Here is a 17201-nt window from a genome sequence, read left to right on the forward strand (position 1 = left end):
TGCCGGATGCAGATCCTGTTCCAGGCGTGGAGCTTCACCCCTTGTGGAACGGGGACTAGCGCATGCAGGAGGATGGAAGAGTTTATTCTCCCTTCTGATCCATGACTGCATATTCCTTGTATCTGTTTTACAAGCTTGTCCAAGTGTTTCTTGTAACTCCTCTCTGTTGTGTTGTGTTGTTTTGTTTTCCAGATTTACTTAAAATATATTCTGGACTACCCCCTTGGTGACAAGCTGAAACCCAATTTGGATTTCATGCTCGCACAACTGGAGTGAGTTTATATTCCCCACTTCTCTTTCTCAGTACAGAACCTTGGTGCTTTAAGTATGATTTTAGCATCATCCTTTTTGTATGCTGTTCATGAGGAGGAGTTGGTGCACTGGACTTTTGATTTTTCCCCCTCTAAAGCGCTTCCCTTTTTTTCGGAGGAGGGTGTTTGAGAAATGAAGCAATTTTCTCTTCCCCCTTTCCCAGCTGGTTTTGTCGTTCTTCACCTATGTAAGCAAAGGTGCTGTAGTCTGCCTGGTGCATCATGGGTTGCACTGCTTGTGAATCACCTCTCTGTGAATGTGCCCATTCTGTAGCAGGCGGGGCTGAGTGGCCTGTTTGCTTCTCTTCTAAGCATTAGACCGGGTCAAGGGGCTGTTGTAAAAAGATCCTTGTGTGTTACTAGCACTGGCCATTCTTGTAAATCGTTAGTAACTTTACAGAGTGTCAGCCCAGCCCTAACTGTTAACCATTTCCTCACAGCTACGAGTATGAAACTGGAAGGGAGTCTGCTCTGGAGATGATTGTGTACCTCCTTGACATGTTCCCACAGGTAATGATCACCTCTTGGTACCGTGCATCAGGCAGATGATTCCTTTCAGCTCTTCGCAGTAACAGCGTTTTTAGAGCAGTTTGTTTGGGGAGCACTTGGTATTTCATATTAACTTCTATCATAAGTGAATATTCACTTATCTCCAAAAAACTGGCCTTGCTTCAGGAGAGAAATGACATGCTGGAAAGTCTGCGTTGCTTCTGGATCTAATGTGCTCAGTCTGCAAGTGAAGAAAAGCTCTTGTCAGCAGGAACTTGGATAAATGTGATGGAGATTTATGCACTGGGATGTGATGTGTAATACCGGTTTTGTTGGCCTGACTGGAGAGGGAGGGCTCCTCCGTAGAGTGGATCAAAATGAAAGTTAATAGTAACTGCATCTATGCAGAATAACATACACAAAATGCTAAGCTGCCCCGATGCTTTGCAGCTGAAGCTTGACTGAGCGTACAGGAGGCAGAGAAGTGCAGTCAAGCAAGAATTTGGGAGGAAGGAAGAGAAACTGTGCACAGTGAGCTGTGCTGCTCTGCCCTTGGTTAGCTTTAGTACCTCAGCTCGGTTCCCAGCAACTCTGTAGGGCAGCAAAGCACTGCTTTTTCTGCAAGGGAAGGGCCCTTGGGCCTGACTGAGGCAGTGCTTAAAGACATATGCCTATTTCAATGCCAGTTAGTTATGAAAAGGCCCTTGAAAGCCTGACGCTCAAGTTGCTGTCCTAGGGGCACGTTAGCAAGTCGGGGATGGAGGGGTTGCTGTGCATTCCCTGCCTGCATCAACAGTTGGGCTGTCTTCTGCGTTAGTTCACCTGCCTTGACTTGAAGCTTACTCAGGGCTGTGCCACAAATATCCCCCTTTTACACTTTAAATGCCAGACCCTCCTTAGGGATGTATCGCTGACTAATGGTTGTTTCTTTCCAGGAGCTCCTCCACAAATACTGCGGGCTGTTCTTCATCTCCTTGTGTATGATGATGATAAATGATGACTCGGCCAAATGCAAAAAGATGGCAGCTTTGACATGCAAATCTCTGCTCAGTAAGATAAACAACGATAAACAAGATCTGCTGTTTTCACTGGTCACAGAGTGGTTTCACAGCAAGAAGGTATTCATCCCATGCTCTTTTTGTTGGCTGAGTCTAGACTTTGGGGACTGAGTAAGATTAAGGCAACTGGGATTGCTGCTGTCAGGTGTGGTGCATTGATGGCTTCAGTTAAGTCTGACTTAGAGTTTTAGAAAAGGAGTACGAGCAGGAGTCAGCGTTAGAAGAAAAGCTCTTTAAAGTTGTGCTCAATAACGTGTTTCTTGTTAGCAAGTAGAGAGGGAGAAATGATAAAGGTTTGTGTAGCTGCACAAATGCAGAGAACTGCTGCTGGTGTAGATCAGGATTATCCTACAGATCTCCCAGCTGCATTGCCTGCATTCAAATGGTCTCACCTAGGACAGGTGTTTTGCCATAAGAGCCTCTGCTGAGGTTTAAGATTTGAGCAAATTCCTTATAGCTCTTCTGATCCCATTGACCGTCATGCTGCCTTTTGCTAAGACTTGCTTCATTTTGTGGTCAGCAGCTGGAGGGTGGCAAACCTGGTCTTAGTGACCTCCCATTTGATCTGAGTGCCTGGCTGTTCAGTTATTCTCCAATAGGACTCAGTTTCTTTCCCTTTGCACTAGTAGAGCAAGTGTTCTTCAATACCTCATCCTTGTCATCTCTGTTGCATTCAGTTCTGATTTATAGCTCTGAGCTTTCTGTGGTATTGTGAAGAATCAATGAATGCAGAGTTGCCCCCAGTGCTCTGCAGCTGAGACCTGGGCTGGAAACAGCCCTTTGGGATTTAGTTGTAGGGTGTCTTCCCTGGGATAATGTGTCCCTAACTGGCAGCATCTCCTATTTCAATAGTAGTATGAAAATCAGCCTCTCTTAAAATGCTGCTACTACAGGTAAAAATTGTTGCTACTCACTTGTGGGCGCTGCAGCATTTGATGATCAAGAAGTAACCGGTTGTTGCTCTTTTTGTTGTCAGAGCTCACACCGGAGGCTGGCTGCGCAGGCGTGCGGCTTGTTCGTGGAAGTGGAGGGAGTCATGTTTGAGCGGCGCCTTGAAGCTGTCCTCACCTTAGTTGAGAAAGAAATCAACCCAGTTCAGTTTGAAGACGTAAGTCGTACTGCCATTTCCTTTTAGGGAAGGAAAATGGAAGAAGGGAAGTGTAGGAGAGATGTAACCTGTGGTGCTACTGTTGTGAGGAAATGTATAAAGTACACACACTTGTCCTGAAGGGGACATCAGTGACCTAGAACCATACTTTGCTTGTAGGCCCAAATTTCACGTCGTGTGTCGCAGCACAAGGAGCAAAGGAGCTTTGTGAAGCCCCCTGGCCTCAGCCTGCAGCCGTGCTGTGTAACCAGCAGATACTCTGCTCCTTGTCAGCCTCTATCAGGATTTCTGTGGGTGGAAGGGTTCTTGAGACAACCCTCGAGTCACGGGCTATTGGATTTTTAGCGTGTGTGAACTGTTGTATAGAATCACAGAATCGTTACTGTTGGAAAAGACCTCTAAGATCACCTAATCCAAGGGTCAGCCCATCCCCACCATGCCCACTAACCATGTCCCTCAGTGTCACATCTACCCTTATTTGAACACCTCCAGGGATGGTGACTCCCCCACCTCCCTGGGCAGCCTGTTCCAGTGCAGCACCACTCTTTCAGAGAAAAAAATGTTCCTAATATCCAACCTGAACCTCCCCTGGCACAACTTGAGGCCCTGTAGCAGTGTGTATGTCCAGGCAGCTTTCCCTGCCTGTGTGGCCTTTGCTGTGATGGCAGGAGAGAAGGGATGGAGGAAGGAATGGCAGGATGCATGCATAGCACTGGGATGGCTTAGAATCTCTTCAGTTAGGAAGCAGCTTCATACCATGCTGACACCTGTTTAGCTGGGAAATGTCTGCTAGATGCAGAGATCAATGTGAGCATGGGTTGTGACTGACTGCCTTGTTCATTGTTACCCACAGCTTTAACTTTCTGAGGAATTCCCTTCCTGTACTTCAGACCGTGGTTTTGTTGTTTGGTGGTTGTTTTTGCTTACATGATTAACTCAGAATGACAAGGCTGCCTCAGATCCTGTACGGCATGTGGCACTCCCAAAGAGATCCCAGACGCTTGGGAAGCTGCCTTGTGTGCTACTGATGTGCCAGGGCAGCATGCTGAGCAAGGGAGGAGAGGCTCAGGGTGTGGAGATTGGCAGGAGATGAAAATACGTGCAGTGATGAGAAATGCCCTGTGATCACCCCCTGTGCGGGGCCGTGGATGAGGTGCGGGCTGGCTGCATCCCACCAGCTTGGACTGCAGGCAGTCAGGTCCTGCACGCAGTTCAGTAACACACAGTGTTGCTCTGATGGAGCTACTTCCCTTGAGCTGATTATAGGAACTGGGTACAGGTCGATCCTCTGCTTCCTTGTGGCATTGATCTGAAACGTGCCTCATAGGGAAATAAGCACGGTCTTCACGCCCTGACAAGCACATTTGTGGTCTTGCTGATTTTCTCAGATAACAGAGGAGGAGGAGGAGAAGGCTGCAGATAGGCTGCTGTTCAGCTTCCTTGTGCTGGTGACAAAGCTGATCTCGGAGTGCGGCTTGATTCAGCTAACCAAGCACGGGGACACTGTCAGGCGGATCTGGGGTGAGTATGGAGAGTTACGATGGCTGTGTTACAGGGAAGATCCTTGGTGTGCCTTGGGTTTCTTCATGCCTCAAGGGAAAGAACTAGACGCCGTCACACAAGGTTCACGTGCTGCAGCATGCTCGTACATGGCAGCTGCTGGGCAGCGAGAGCAGATGTTAATGGAAAAGGTTACGTAGCTGATGAAAACAATGTGCCATCTGTCTCAGTTGCTGGGAAGTATTTCTTGTCGTCCCAAGAGCAAACACTTGTGAATGATGGCACGATTGACCATAATTACAGCCTCTTCGATGAAAACTTTCAGTTCTTCCAGGAAGAGATTTCCCTGATGAGATCACGCACGCAGCCAGTGATGACATGTGGTAATGGCACTGTAAATACCACGTGCCTGCCAGCACGATAAGGCCCGGAGATCATCTGATTCCAATGATTTCCATATCAGTGAGATTCTACGATGTTAGGCTGCCTTACTGCTATTTTGTCAGCTTGTTTTCAGTTGCTTTATTTGCTGATAGCAGAAGGCCTGTTGCTGGCTGGGCTCTGTCTTCAGCCTGCCAGGTGCCCTCAGTGGGAGACAAGGTAACCCTGGCAAGTCCTGGATTTGCTTTGGCTCAGCAGAGATCCTAGGAACAATTCTGTTATGTTCTGAGCACCTTTTATTTCCTTCACCATTTTACTGCGGTGTGTGCTGTGGTAGCTCTAGGAGAGATGGGGTGCTTTTTCTGCTCTTGCCAGACTGCCTCCTGTACTGAAAGAGGTTTTCTCTCCCCTAGATCATGTCCAGTCTCACCTGTGGCATCCTCACAGCTGGGTCTGGCTGACAGCCACTCAGATCTTTGGCTTGTTGTTTGCATCCCATAAGCCAGAAGACCTCGTCGCTAAGTGGAGGGAAAGGCAGGCAGTGAAGAGGAAAAAGTCATCAGCAGAGCTGCCTGCTTCCATATTCTTCTTGACTGCTGAACTGGACAGAAAGGTGATTATGTCTGTGCTGCTCCTTCCCCTGTGCCCACGTCCATTCCCTGCCTGGGACACAAAAATCACTTCAGCAGTTTGGTGTGCACGTTTCTCTTAGGTGCTTCTGTCTGCTGCCTAATCCGGATCACTTAAAGCATCTGAGCAGGTGGCTGTGCTGGTGGGAGGGGGCTTCTCTGGGGTCTTACTCTAAGCAGCACAAAGATTCCCTACAGGACTGCAAGGTGCAGGCAGAACTTGTGCTGAGCCAGTTCGTTGGCCTCCCTGGGAGCCACCTTTGGCGACTGCACAACGCTGCTCTGGGGTTCTGCTGCTGGCTTCCTCTCATGTAATAATTCCTTCCCTGTTTTGTCCCACCAGGTGAAGGAACTTGTGTTTGCATTCTGCCATCAGCTGCACTCTAAGTTCCTGGACCAGTCTCTGGGAGAGCAGGTAGGAGCAGCAGCCTGTCTGTGGCGGCGGGGGGGCACATGAGGCAGCGTCACCTCCTGGTCAGGACAGTAGTGCTGCTCAAGGCTCTGGTGTCAGTCTGCTGGAAGAGAGGGTGGTGGGGACAGATATTTTGGGCACCATACAGAGCAGAACAGGGGTCCTTTCTGTCCAGCCCTTGCCCAGAGGGAGTCCGGCTACATGCAGTGAAAACTGGAGTGACTGCCTGGAGCAGGCAGCCAGATCTCTGGTGCTCTCTCTCTGCTGCAGCACTGAGGTCCTGGCTGCTTGCTTGTTGGGAGCATTTGGCTCAGCTTTACACTGTTGCTTGGAGGTGTGACTCCGGTATGCACCATCTCGTGGTGTGCTATGAACCCATTATTTGGTTGGCCAGTTCCTCTTTTAGACTTAACGTTGGCTCTTTCCTATCTTTGGTCACTGCTGGTGCTGGCACTGTGGGAACCCCCAGTGACTGACAGCTCTGCTTTCACATTTCAGGTTATAAAGAATTTGCTGTTTGTTGCCAAAGTTATTTACTTGCTAGCACCTGCCTCAGAAGAAGGTGAACAGCCCGAAGGAGAACTTGGCTGTGAATTGGAAGAGCAGGAAGCTTCTGAAGACGAGGAAGAGAAAGATGTTTCTGCTCAAGGAGAGGGAGAAGGAGAGGACACAGAAGAGAAGGGGCGGCCAGCCACGTTGATATGGCTGATGAAGAAGCTCTCTCTCATGGCAAAGCGAGAGGCGGCATATTCCCCCAAGATCCCATTAAAGGTGAGAACAAGGTAGGACCAGCGGCTTGATGTGGCAAGCACTTGCACAGGCTCTTTGCTACCAGAAGCTGCTGGGAGCTGGTGCTGAGGTGAGGAGTGGTAGGTGCCGATGGAGAAACCAAGTGTTTCAGGTTGGGATTCTTAGGAAGGCCTTCCAGCAGTTCGCTTCTGCTTTGCTGGTGCTTCCAGGTAGTGGAAATGTGGGAAGCCAAAGGCACCAGGGTGCGGGGACAGAGTGCTGCCTTTGAAACATGGGTGTCCAACCTATTGGCTTGCCTGGGCCACACTGAGTGAAGAGGAATTGTCTTTGGCCATGTATAAAACATATAATGTAGTTCACGTATATAAGTACCAGAACTTCTTTCATTTTTTTGTCATTTTTTATTAAAACAGAGGGCAACAAAATGATTAAACTAGCAGGTTGGACATGTACGCTTTAAAAGCTTGACAGTGCTACTTTTATGTGGGCAGGGGAATGGCAGTGTGGAATTACTTGTCAGAAGGGGAGGCCGTGGGAGTGACAGAAGCAGCGCTGTGATTCCCCGTGGTGCAGAGGGAAAGGCTGAGCTTTCGTGTATTCTGCTGCCTCAGTACAGGACAGAACAAGCTTGTTTTTAAAGTGTTACCAGCTAAGAAGTGAAGTCACAGCTCACACATTTACAGATCCCATGGGGCTGTGTCTTGTCTGAAGGCTGTTCTTGGCTGCACTAAGACCTTACACCAGCAGTGACTTTCTGATGACTGTCTGAAATACCTCGCGCATTAAGCTGTGATGCAGTGTTCTTGTAGCTGCTCAGTTAGGCAGTTTCCTTCTTACCTGCTTTCATGTTCCATGCACTCATTTTCAGAGGAGCTGCATCTTTAAGTTCCTTGGAGCAATCTCAGTGGATCTGGGGAAAGACAGAATCAAGCCGTACCTTCCAGCAGTCCTCACTCCTCTGTACAGGGAGTTGAACAGCACCTATGCAGAGCAAGGTAAGTTACATCCTTCGTCATGAATGCCTCCTGTCATCCTTTTCCTCTGTTGAGGACTAGATGCCTTAAACAGTGAATTTCACCTCCTTGCAGTTTAACCAAAATGTCAGGAGAGGAGGAGAATGCATGAGAGCTGGAACAGAAATGTACACGCTGACAAAGAAAAGTCCTGGAGTTAAGTTAGGCAGGCTCCTGCGTGCAAGTGGGTAAAGCTTGAGCTAATTAATGTGGAAAAAGCTCGAGGGTGGACTCATGGCAGCAGGACTGACTCCTCAGCAAGGGGAGGAAGAGAGCACAGGTCTCAGAGAAGCCAGAACAAAGCTGCTGCCAAGTGTCTTTCTTTCTGAATTGCCCTATTAAGGTCTGCTGTGAGGATTAGGGGCTCAAAGATTTATGTCCGATAGCTAAAAGTGTGTTTTGGTTTTAATGTAGCAGTGGGGGGGTGTTTATGGCCACATGATACCGTAGAGCAAGGAACTGTAGAGTTGGGAAGTGCTAGGTTGGTGGTAGCTGTTGTTTTCCCCAGGCGTCCCCATTTGAAATAGAGCATCCTGAAAATGAACTTCAGTGGGTGTCATGTGTTTACAGTGACTGAAAGAGAACAAAGGCTGCAGCGAGGGGAGGAGAGCTGTCTGCTACAGGAATGCTGCACGCTGTGTGTGCAGGCAGACGTGCACCTATTGTATTTCACCCTCCAGAATGAGTCCGGGTCACTCTGCCCCACTTGGTATTACCTGAGCAGAAACCCTTGTTCCTCCCTGGGGACCCGTGTTTATTTAAAATTAAGGAAACCTGAGGGTACCTACTGTGGAAAATGACAGCAAAGATCGCAGGACGGCCTCAGCACTTAATTGCAGAGCAGTGCATCTGTGTGCCTGACCTGTATGAAGCGATGCTGGTTAGAGAAAGACCAACTAATTTCCCATTCTGAACTCTTAAGAACAATCCTGGTGATTACATTGCTCATGAGAGTGTTTTACGCAAATCCAATGTCAGGATAAGCACAGACAACAAAGCAAAAAACAGTTAAACAACCACGCATTTAGAGTAACACATGCCTTCAAAGTATGTTGTGCAGCACTGGGTCCCTAGAGAGGATATAAACGAACAGGAAAAAGGGGCAGTAACGGGGTTCTGGGTAAGGAACAACTGACCTGGCCATTGTTTTTCAGCTGAGTTCAAAACGATACAGTAGAGATGGGTAAAGATGAACTTCTTGCTTTCTGTGTCAGCACACGAAGCGCCACTTGTAGTCCTCTGGGAAAGCTGGCAGAGAACCAGCAGATATTTCATCATTTGCACCAGCGGAGGTTCAGGTTGGATAGTAGGAAAAATTTCTTCTCCCAAAGAGTGATCAGGCGCTGGCACACACTGCCCAGGGAGGTGGGGGAGTCACTGACCCTGGAGGTGTTCCACAGCCGTGTGGAAGTGGCACTGACGGACGTGATCAGTGGGGAAATACTGGTGGTAGGTGGATGGTTAGACTAGATAATCTTGGAGCTCTTTTCCAACCTTGGTGATTCTGTGATTCTGTCTTTGGTACCGTGCATGCAGAAATACTGGCGAATATCCATCAGCACAAACATATTTAGTAAAAGGGGTAATTCCCTATTGCGTTCTCCGCTTTTGCTCCATATGCTGAAACGATTAAGCTAGTTTATTTTGTTTCATTAGATCCAACACTGAAGAACCTTTCCCAAGAAATTATAGAGCTGCTCAAGAAATCAGTCGGTCTGGAGGCTTTTTCGCTCGCCTTTTCTTCTGTGCAGAAACAGGCCAATCAGAAAAGAGCTATGAGGAAAAAGCAGAGGGCTTTGCAGGTAAGTTTATTCTGCTTCCTCTTCCTCTTCTGGGAAATAGGGCTTTTCTACAGGCTTGAGAGCTGACCAGGAAAATGAGTGTTAAGAATAACTTCATCCTGAATTGGGATGGTTTCATTTCAGAAACTTAACAGGAAACTATGGGGGGGCTGATGAGGCACCACAGAAGTCTCCCCAGGGCAGTGGTCACAGCCCTGAGCGGCCAGAGTTCAAGGAGTGTTTGTGCAACACTCTCAGACACAGGGTTTGTTGGCTGCTCTGCTGCAGAGCCAGGACCCAATCATCACTGTGGGTCTCCTCCAACTTGGGATGCTCTATGATGCTATGGTTTTATTTAAGGTAAAATTTGTGGGCAGGTTTTGACCGACAGCGGTGCCCTGCTGTTGGGGTTACCTGAAGAGCAGTGGTAAACTTGGCTCCAGCAGCCAGAATAGCCTCAGTTTTGAGAAGCCTTGGAGCTAGTGCACTGTCTGTCAGTCACACATTCCTTAGGAACTGTCTGATGTTTACAATTGTAACTAAGCAAACAAATGTATTCGTTTTTATTAGACTGTGGCAAACCCTGACATTGCTGCAAGGAGAAAGCTGAAGAGACATAAGAATAAAGCAGAAACGAGGAAGAGAAAGATAGAATTCCTGCGCCCCAGCTACAAGGCCAAGAAGCATCGCAGTCATGCACTGAAAGACTTAGCAATGGTGGAATGAAAAGCCTTTGCCTTCCCCGAGGATTAATTTGTAAAAATGAATTTCAAGCTAATTACTGTTGGGGGAGAAAAAAAGAGTATTTACATATTTTAATTGTATTTATTTGTATTTTTTCCACGTCCTCTTTTTCATCTAGGATCTTAAATAAAAGCTTTTTAATAAAGCTTAAGGCTTTGTTGTGTTTTTTCCAAAACTTGTATATTTATTAGGTTAAACTATTATATTTATTAGAGCCATAACTAATGAGAACCGTGGTGGATGGTTGGACTGGATGATCTTGTAGGTCTTTTCCAACCTAGCTAATTCTATAATTCTATGATTCTATGTATGTACAGTTCATTGGACAACCACTCTGTTACATTACATTTTACTCCATGTTTAAAAGAGGGGTTATATGACGACTGCATTCATGCCTGTGACCCTCCTACCTTCTGGAGAAAACAGTCTGCATCGACCTTGATTTGTCTTTCAGCTTCCACAGCTGTAGGGAGAAAGCTGACTGACTTCCAACTAAGCACAGAATATAGAAGGAACAGCTCCTGGAAGGGGGGAGTTCAGTTAGTGCCATGCCACAGCAGGCAGTTAGCAAAGAAACAGAAAAAGCGACGCTATGTTAATAGGTACAGTATTATCTCAGTTGTACTTTACTTCATTCTAACCGTATCTGCACCAAGGGATGCTGAAGCATAATGACATCAGCTTAAGGAAACCTGCAACATTCAGCCACATGTCTGTTGTAACTGGCTGCAGTTGAACACAGGTCTGCTTCTGCAAGTAAGCAACGCAACTCTGAGTACAGCTGATGGTTGCAGATTTTATTAGTGTTTTAATTACACAAATAGAGTAACCACACCAACTTCAAACTACCCAGTGAACGGAAGAAGAAAAAAAATAAATCCCTTTGCCCGCCAAAAAAACTTTCATACAAATTATTAAGCACATCTTTAAACACAAAGTAAGACAATGAAGATCATAATGTACACAGACATTCACTCGGTTCAGTTTTCTATTTAAGAGAGGCATCCAAATACATTACTTGACTCCAATGCAAACCTGCCCTATTTACAAGTACTTGTGGCCTGACCGTCTTTGACTGCAGAAAGAGGGATGCTGGACACAGTTGAAACTTCTTTGCAGCTGTCAGCTTTGTATCACTGCCTACTCTTCAAGGCTTCCACCAACCTAGGAAAAAGGGTAAACCAGTTTGTTGAGAAGTCATTTCAAAGATGCCGGGACACCTTCAGGAGTAAGCTGCCCTTTCTACTCATGTGGGCTCTTGTTTTGTCAAGACGATTGCCCAGAGCAATACAGCCCTAGCTAGAATGCACAGTGAACAGGCAGGTCCTGAAATGCTCATCTTTCTGTTCTCACAAGTACCAAGGAAGCGCTGCAAACCTGTAATTCATAACATAATGCTTTTACGTCAGACTTTCCACAGATCCAGTCTTTCCAAAAGAAGATGTATTAAAAGACACTTCACTAATGAAGCTAGTACAATTCGATTTCTACTCACCATTCCATTGCTTCATCAAGCCCAGTGCCCTTGGTTGCAGAGGTTTTGAATATCTGCCATTTTCGGTCCTTCAATGCTGGCAAGCCAAGTGCGTTCGCCATTTCTGTGGGAGTCATGGCCTGTTCCATGTCCTGCTTATTTGCAAACACCACCAAAATGGCTTTCTTCAATTCTTCTTCCTAAGAAACGGGAATCATGCCAAGTTGTTTGCTGGGATTTTTACTACATTTATTTATGCAGAGAAAACCCATAGGACAAAAAGGAGTTTATATCATGACTACCCCGTTTGCCAATTGTAGTGCGTTAACAAAAGAATGACACCTATTTTGAATTCCATTTGCTCCCACAGCATGATATCACATAGGAGCACTTTCAAAACAAGGCGGATTTCATAATATAACAGCACTGTAACAGGAGGTGAATTTACCAAGGCATACTGTTAAAAAGCGTGCAGCGATTTTGGAAGGAAAAAAAAGTTTCATTTAACACATCTTCCTTATTACTCTGTTCTATGCACATTCTTCAGCTTCACTACCCAGTCAGACACCACTGGAATTCCTTCGGGCCTGGATTTTCCATGGCTGACGCACTGAGCAGCTGTCCTTGTGGCCTGGTAAGTTTTCATGTGACCAAAAGGCTACATGTAACTTACTGTCCAGAGAATTACTGTGCGCAAGTATAAAACACCTGCAGCGCGTGGAGTTTGCTTCAGTTCAGTTAGAAGTGCTGCACAGGCCTGTTTGAGGGCTGAATCACAGAATCATAGAATTGCTCAAGTTGGAAAGGACCTTCAAGATCATCAAGTCCAACCGCAACCTAACCATACTGCCCTAACTCTAACAACCCACCACTAAATCATGTCCCTGAGCACCACATCCAAAGTTTTTGGACACATTCAGGGATGGTGACTCAACCACCTCCCTGGGGAGCCTGTTCCAGTGAAACTTCACAACTGAACGTGATCCACTGAATCAAATTTCACATTTGCTCCCAGCACTGTAACTTCATCTCCATTTCATCGATACGGCCATCGTTCCCGTTTTCTTACCTCTAGCATAGCAACAAGCTCTGATTTTGAAGTGCCAATTCTGTCTCGATCGCAGCTGTCCACTACGTAAATGACTGCATCTGTATTGGAATAGTAACACCGCCAGTACGGCCTGCAGAAGACAAAAAAAGCCCAAAAAAGCCCTCTGGAGGTTTAGCAGTACTCTACAGGCAGATAACGAAAAACCAACCAGAGGAAGTAACAACTGTCTCTGGGGTGAGAGACAAAGAACTTATCATCACAAGGTTATGAAAAAGACCAGAGTGGTACAACTAATCAACAACAAAAACTAAGAGGAGCTTTTTAAACAGCTAATTCATATAAGTACGTAATTACCAAGGGTCACAACAAACCACCTTTTTCAGGATTATTTCACTGCAGCTAAAAAAGAAAGGAAACGAGCACTGCCCCTTACTACGTAGTGTTCAAAGTACAATCCTGAGGAGGGCTCACAGGGGTCCTGCACAAACCATTACAATTCCACATGGAATGGTTTGTTACAAAACTCAAAGCTCACTACTCCAAAAATTACTGTCTATGTCCAAATTTAGCCTTATAGCTTCACACTCTTAAAAATATGCATATTTAAAGATAATTTTTCAGAATGCTGCCTAATTACACACTAGACAAGTACACGAGCTTTTCAAAGCAGAACTGTATACCAGTGAAATTCACTTGTAGTCCAAAACAGAGGTGGCAGTAACAGGACTCTGTCAGACAAAAGTGCTCGCCTGACAATGTGCTGGTTTTAAATTCAAAGCAAACAACTGTCAGAACCGACAGCTATGAGAACTCCAAAAACTCTGCAAGCGCTTTTTACAGAACTTTGATCACATCTTTTCATTTTAAGACATGTATTACCTTATGCTTGTCTGTCCTCCCAGGTCCCAAACTTGAAATTTCAGATTCTTGTATGTCACCGTTTCAACATTGAAGCCAATTGCTGAAAGAAAGTAAGCAATTTCACTGATGATTCCTTTTTTTTTTTTTTCCTGAAATACACTTAGTTTAAAATCATCATGCCTAAAAATTCCTCATGAGCAACACAGTGATGCCCACACCCGTTGAAAAGTCACTCCAACAGGCATTTATGACTGAAAATAATGCGTCGTAAACGTACTATGCATGTGCCACCAAAGTTAACGTTGTTACAAATGAATAGAAGTGTGCCTGAAAGCACCAGAAGAAACAAAGCAGCAGTTAAAGCAGTGGCTTGCTTTGATAACCAAGTACACATCTGACAGCAATAGAACACTAAGGAACACATCCTATATGTCAACACCAGACCTGCGGTCTCCTAACACCACAGCAGAGACTGCTCGTCAGCAGAAGACTTTACACCATGATATTTGGAAGATGGCAGTGAAGTTACAGCATGTGCATATGTCATTCCTTTCTCTGTCAGCACAGAGAAACACAGAGCAGGAAAACCAATGCGGACTGCCTAAAAGACCTGACCAAAGTCAGTCAGTTTATCACAGCCATTCAGGAAGGCTTCAAGAGACATGGCAAGGATTCAACAGCCAGCATGCTGTTACACTACAATTTAGACTCGACATCAGGAAGAAATTCCTTACTGTGAAGGAGGTGAGACATTGGAACAGGTTGCCCAGCAAGGTTGTGGGTGCACCCTCCCTGGAAGCATTCAAGGCCAGGCTGGATGGGCTTTGAACAACCTGGTCTAGAGGGAGGTGTCCCTGCCTATAGCAGGAGGCTGGAACTAGGTGATCTTAAAGGTTCCTTCCAACCCAAACCATTCAATGATTCTATGATCCCAGCCAGAAATCTTTAGCATGCAAACCTTAGCATTTGTTATATGTGGGTATGACTGCATGAACGCTAAAACAATTGGTGAAATCAGTTTGTGTTTTTTTGTTTGTTTTTTTTAAGTAAATACCCCCTACCATGATATCTCACACTGAGTTGTGACACTTTCTACAGAATGTAGAAGAAGAAACGCAGGTAGTTTTCTGTGTTAAATAGAAATGTTTATATAACAAACGTAAGACCCTTGTCACCAACAAGAAGTGAGAATCATAGAATCACCAAGTTTGGAAAAAACCTCCAAGATCACCCAGTCCAACAGTTTACCGACCACCAATATTACCTCACTAAACCACATCCCTTAAATGAAATATGTGTGATTCGCTTATGCCATCCCATGTGAAATCCTGTATGTACAATAACAACAAACTCTAGAATTCACATCAGCACTACGTTTGGAGACAAAAAATTACAACAGTCCACAGCTACTAGTTAGAGAAGCCTGCCAATCGCAGTAACAACCGTGAGGTCAAGTACTTTTTGAATTCAGAGTAGCATAAAAGATTCTTTTTTGCTGTATTTCTATAGCACACTGTAAGAGCATCATACGACAAAGTTCTTAAATGCAAGTGCCAGACTGCAACAACATAAGGTGCTTTTGTTCACAAAGTAAGCATGTGTGAGTTCAGCTGACAAAGCTGACATATGAGAGCTAACAAACCAGCTGTGTTTAGTAACGGACCAACTGCTTACTTGGAATGGTGGTAACAACTTCTCCAACCTGTAACCTGTAGAGGATGGTTGTTTTTCCGGCTCCATCCAGCCCCAGGATGAGAATCCTCATCTCTCGAGTTCCAAACAAACTGGAAAAGATGGTGGAGAAAAAGCCCCCTGCAAAAAATAGAAGCAGAACAGAAAGCCACCTCCACATCAGCTGGCAAAACAGACGCTGTCCCAGCTTCTCACTAAACAGCAGAACATCTCTTATATTTGGAGAAAGAAGACAAGTTCAGAGTGCTGAACCACATCCTTCTCTCATGGTCTTATGCCGTTATTTTAATCACAAATCTCCCGGGCAAAATGAAGCTTGCAGCCGCATCAAGCTTCCTCCTTGCGGTTAGTTTTCTCATTTGCCAAAATCTGAGCCACCTACTACTTTATTCGCATCGGCCTCTGCCTTGTCAATGCAAGAGACCCCATAAGGACACTGTGGCGCAGGAACGGACTCCTCCTGACGCGCAGGGTCTCCCCCGGGACCACCTGCTTCTCCTACCTTAAAACGAAGCGCAGTTCACCAAGTCACACCGCCAACCACGCATCGCCCTCGCGGAACCGCGCCGTGAGGTGCTTGGGCAGAAAGGCCCCAGGCGCGGGGCCGCACCGCTCACCGCTCCGCACCGTACCGCTCCCCCGCTCCGTACACCCTCACGCGCTTTTGCCACCACAAAACGCCGCTCTAACGCCACGTCCGCAGGTTAGACTCGCGTGAATCGCCCGACCCCTACGTGAAGGGCCTCCGCGCCTCCCTCACCACGAGGACAACCCGGCCCATCGCGCACCCCTGCCCCGCCGCCCTCACCCATGTCGAGCCGCTGCGCCGGGCCCTGCGCGCCCTGCCCGCCCTGCCGCTCCTGTCAGCGCCGCCGCGCCCGCCCGCAGCTCCACGTCGCACGCTGCGGTGAGTAAAGGAAGCGCCCCCCCCCCACCCCGCCTCGCCGTTTCGACACGGGGGCGGGACGAGCTCTGCCTCCAAGGAGGAAGGGGGAGCAGAGCGCAGGGCGACCCTAGCCCTCCTGGTGCAGGGATACGCAGGAGGGGAAGAAAAAGGGAGGAGAAATAAGAAGGAAACGATAAGGCGGGCCAGTGCGGAAATGTGACGAATCTGCCGATGCGGAAGCGGTGTGTGCGGAAATGAGGGCGGCGCGGCCTGACCCCAACACCCCGCCCTCACAGCCCGTCATGCGTACGCGGCGTTACAAGTGCAGGTGTATCCGCTCTGATTATTCCCGCTGTGGCCAAAGAAATAGGCACGAACCGAGTCGCTGCACGAAAGGCAGAGACTTGCGGTGTGTAAAATGGCGGTGGAAGCGTTACCCATTACAAATACAGCGTTCCACACAGCGCTGTGTGATATCTGAGCCACCGGAATCCCCAACATTACCTTCTAGAGCAGGCTTTCTCATTAAATACAGTGCTTCCTGATTTACTGATGAGTAGAGAAACAAAACCGCTGCGAACCAGCAGACAAAAGGCAGCTCTGTAAACCATTAATAACTAGCAATTCCTACAGAACAGCTAGCAGCCCCCAGCTGACAGCAGGGTGCAATCATCCCTGTGTGAAAAATAATATCAGCACAAATTAATTATGTGAAGTATAAAATCCGTAAAAATGTGAAACACTACATAACGGAAGCTCAGGAGACACAATCACAAGGCAGATGTAGAGAGTGAGCTGTAAGATCAGACAGTGTAATACGAAATCCAACCAATCGCACGTCAGAAGTCAGTGGTTTCGCTATTCTTTTTTACATAAGAGACAATGAGAGATGAAAATCTCTTCTGAGAATAATCTGTAAGTACAGAACCAATCTGCCACTCAAACCTGCCAGCTCCCTCTTCAAGCACTGTCTTTGTACTCATGTTCCAGCTAAAGCAGCACAGGAATATTTAGCCCTCCAAGCCATAAGAACATCATCTTAAGTCTGTCACCTTCTGCGC

At 46.7% G+C, this 17201-nt stretch overlaps 2 protein-coding genes across 4 annotated transcripts in view; one reads left to right on the plus strand and one right to left on the minus strand.

Moving 5' to 3' along the window:
- UTP20 (UTP20, small subunit processome component) overlaps positions 1 to 10327 on the plus strand; it is a 60834-nt gene extending 50507 nt beyond the window's left edge. Inside the window, exons 52-62 of one of the 2 annotated variants that reach the window (XM_021412365.1) lie at positions 193 to 272; positions 752 to 821; positions 1736 to 1918; positions 2835 to 2966; positions 4355 to 4487; positions 5261 to 5460; positions 5820 to 5891; positions 6387 to 6659; positions 7507 to 7633; positions 9308 to 9453; positions 10003 to 10327. In XM_021412365.1, the coding sequence (XP_021268040.1) occupies positions 193 to 272; positions 752 to 821; positions 1736 to 1918; positions 2835 to 2966; positions 4355 to 4487; positions 5261 to 5460; positions 5820 to 5891; positions 6387 to 6659; positions 7507 to 7633; positions 9308 to 9453; positions 10003 to 10158 (1572 nt within the window). In that variant the 3' untranslated portion in view covers positions 10159 to 10327. Of the gene's footprint in view, positions 1 to 192; positions 273 to 751; positions 822 to 1735; positions 1919 to 2834; positions 2967 to 4354; positions 4488 to 5260; positions 5461 to 5819; positions 5892 to 6386; positions 6671 to 7506; positions 7634 to 9307; positions 9454 to 10002 lie in introns of those variants that run through there. The other variant, XM_021412442.1, reaches the window with a different exon arrangement.
- On the minus strand, positions 10953 to 16266 carry ARL1 (ADP ribosylation factor like GTPase 1). Of its 2 annotated transcripts, none has more exons than XM_021413920.1 (6): positions 16063 to 16266; positions 15237 to 15374; positions 13581 to 13662; positions 12720 to 12831; positions 11672 to 11850; positions 10953 to 11340 (listed from the first exon to the last, which is right to left on the minus strand). In XM_021413920.1, exons 1-6 carry the CDS (start codon positions 16064 to 16066, stop codon positions 11310 to 11312), a joined length of 546 nt encoding a protein of 181 aa, XP_021269595.1. In that variant the 5' UTR covers positions 16067 to 16266; the 3' UTR covers positions 10953 to 11309. The 2 variants fall into 2 exon arrangements, with proteins under 2 accessions (XP_021269595.1, XP_021269682.1); XM_021414007.1 differs by lacking the exon at positions 16063 to 16266 and adding an exon at positions 15757 to 16030.

This window comes from Numida meleagris, chromosome 1 (genome assembly GCF_002078875.1).
Source record: "Numida meleagris isolate 19003 breed g44 Domestic line chromosome 1, NumMel1.0, whole genome shotgun sequence".
Classification (NCBI taxonomy): Eukaryota; Metazoa; Chordata; class Aves; order Galliformes; family Numididae; genus Numida; species Numida meleagris.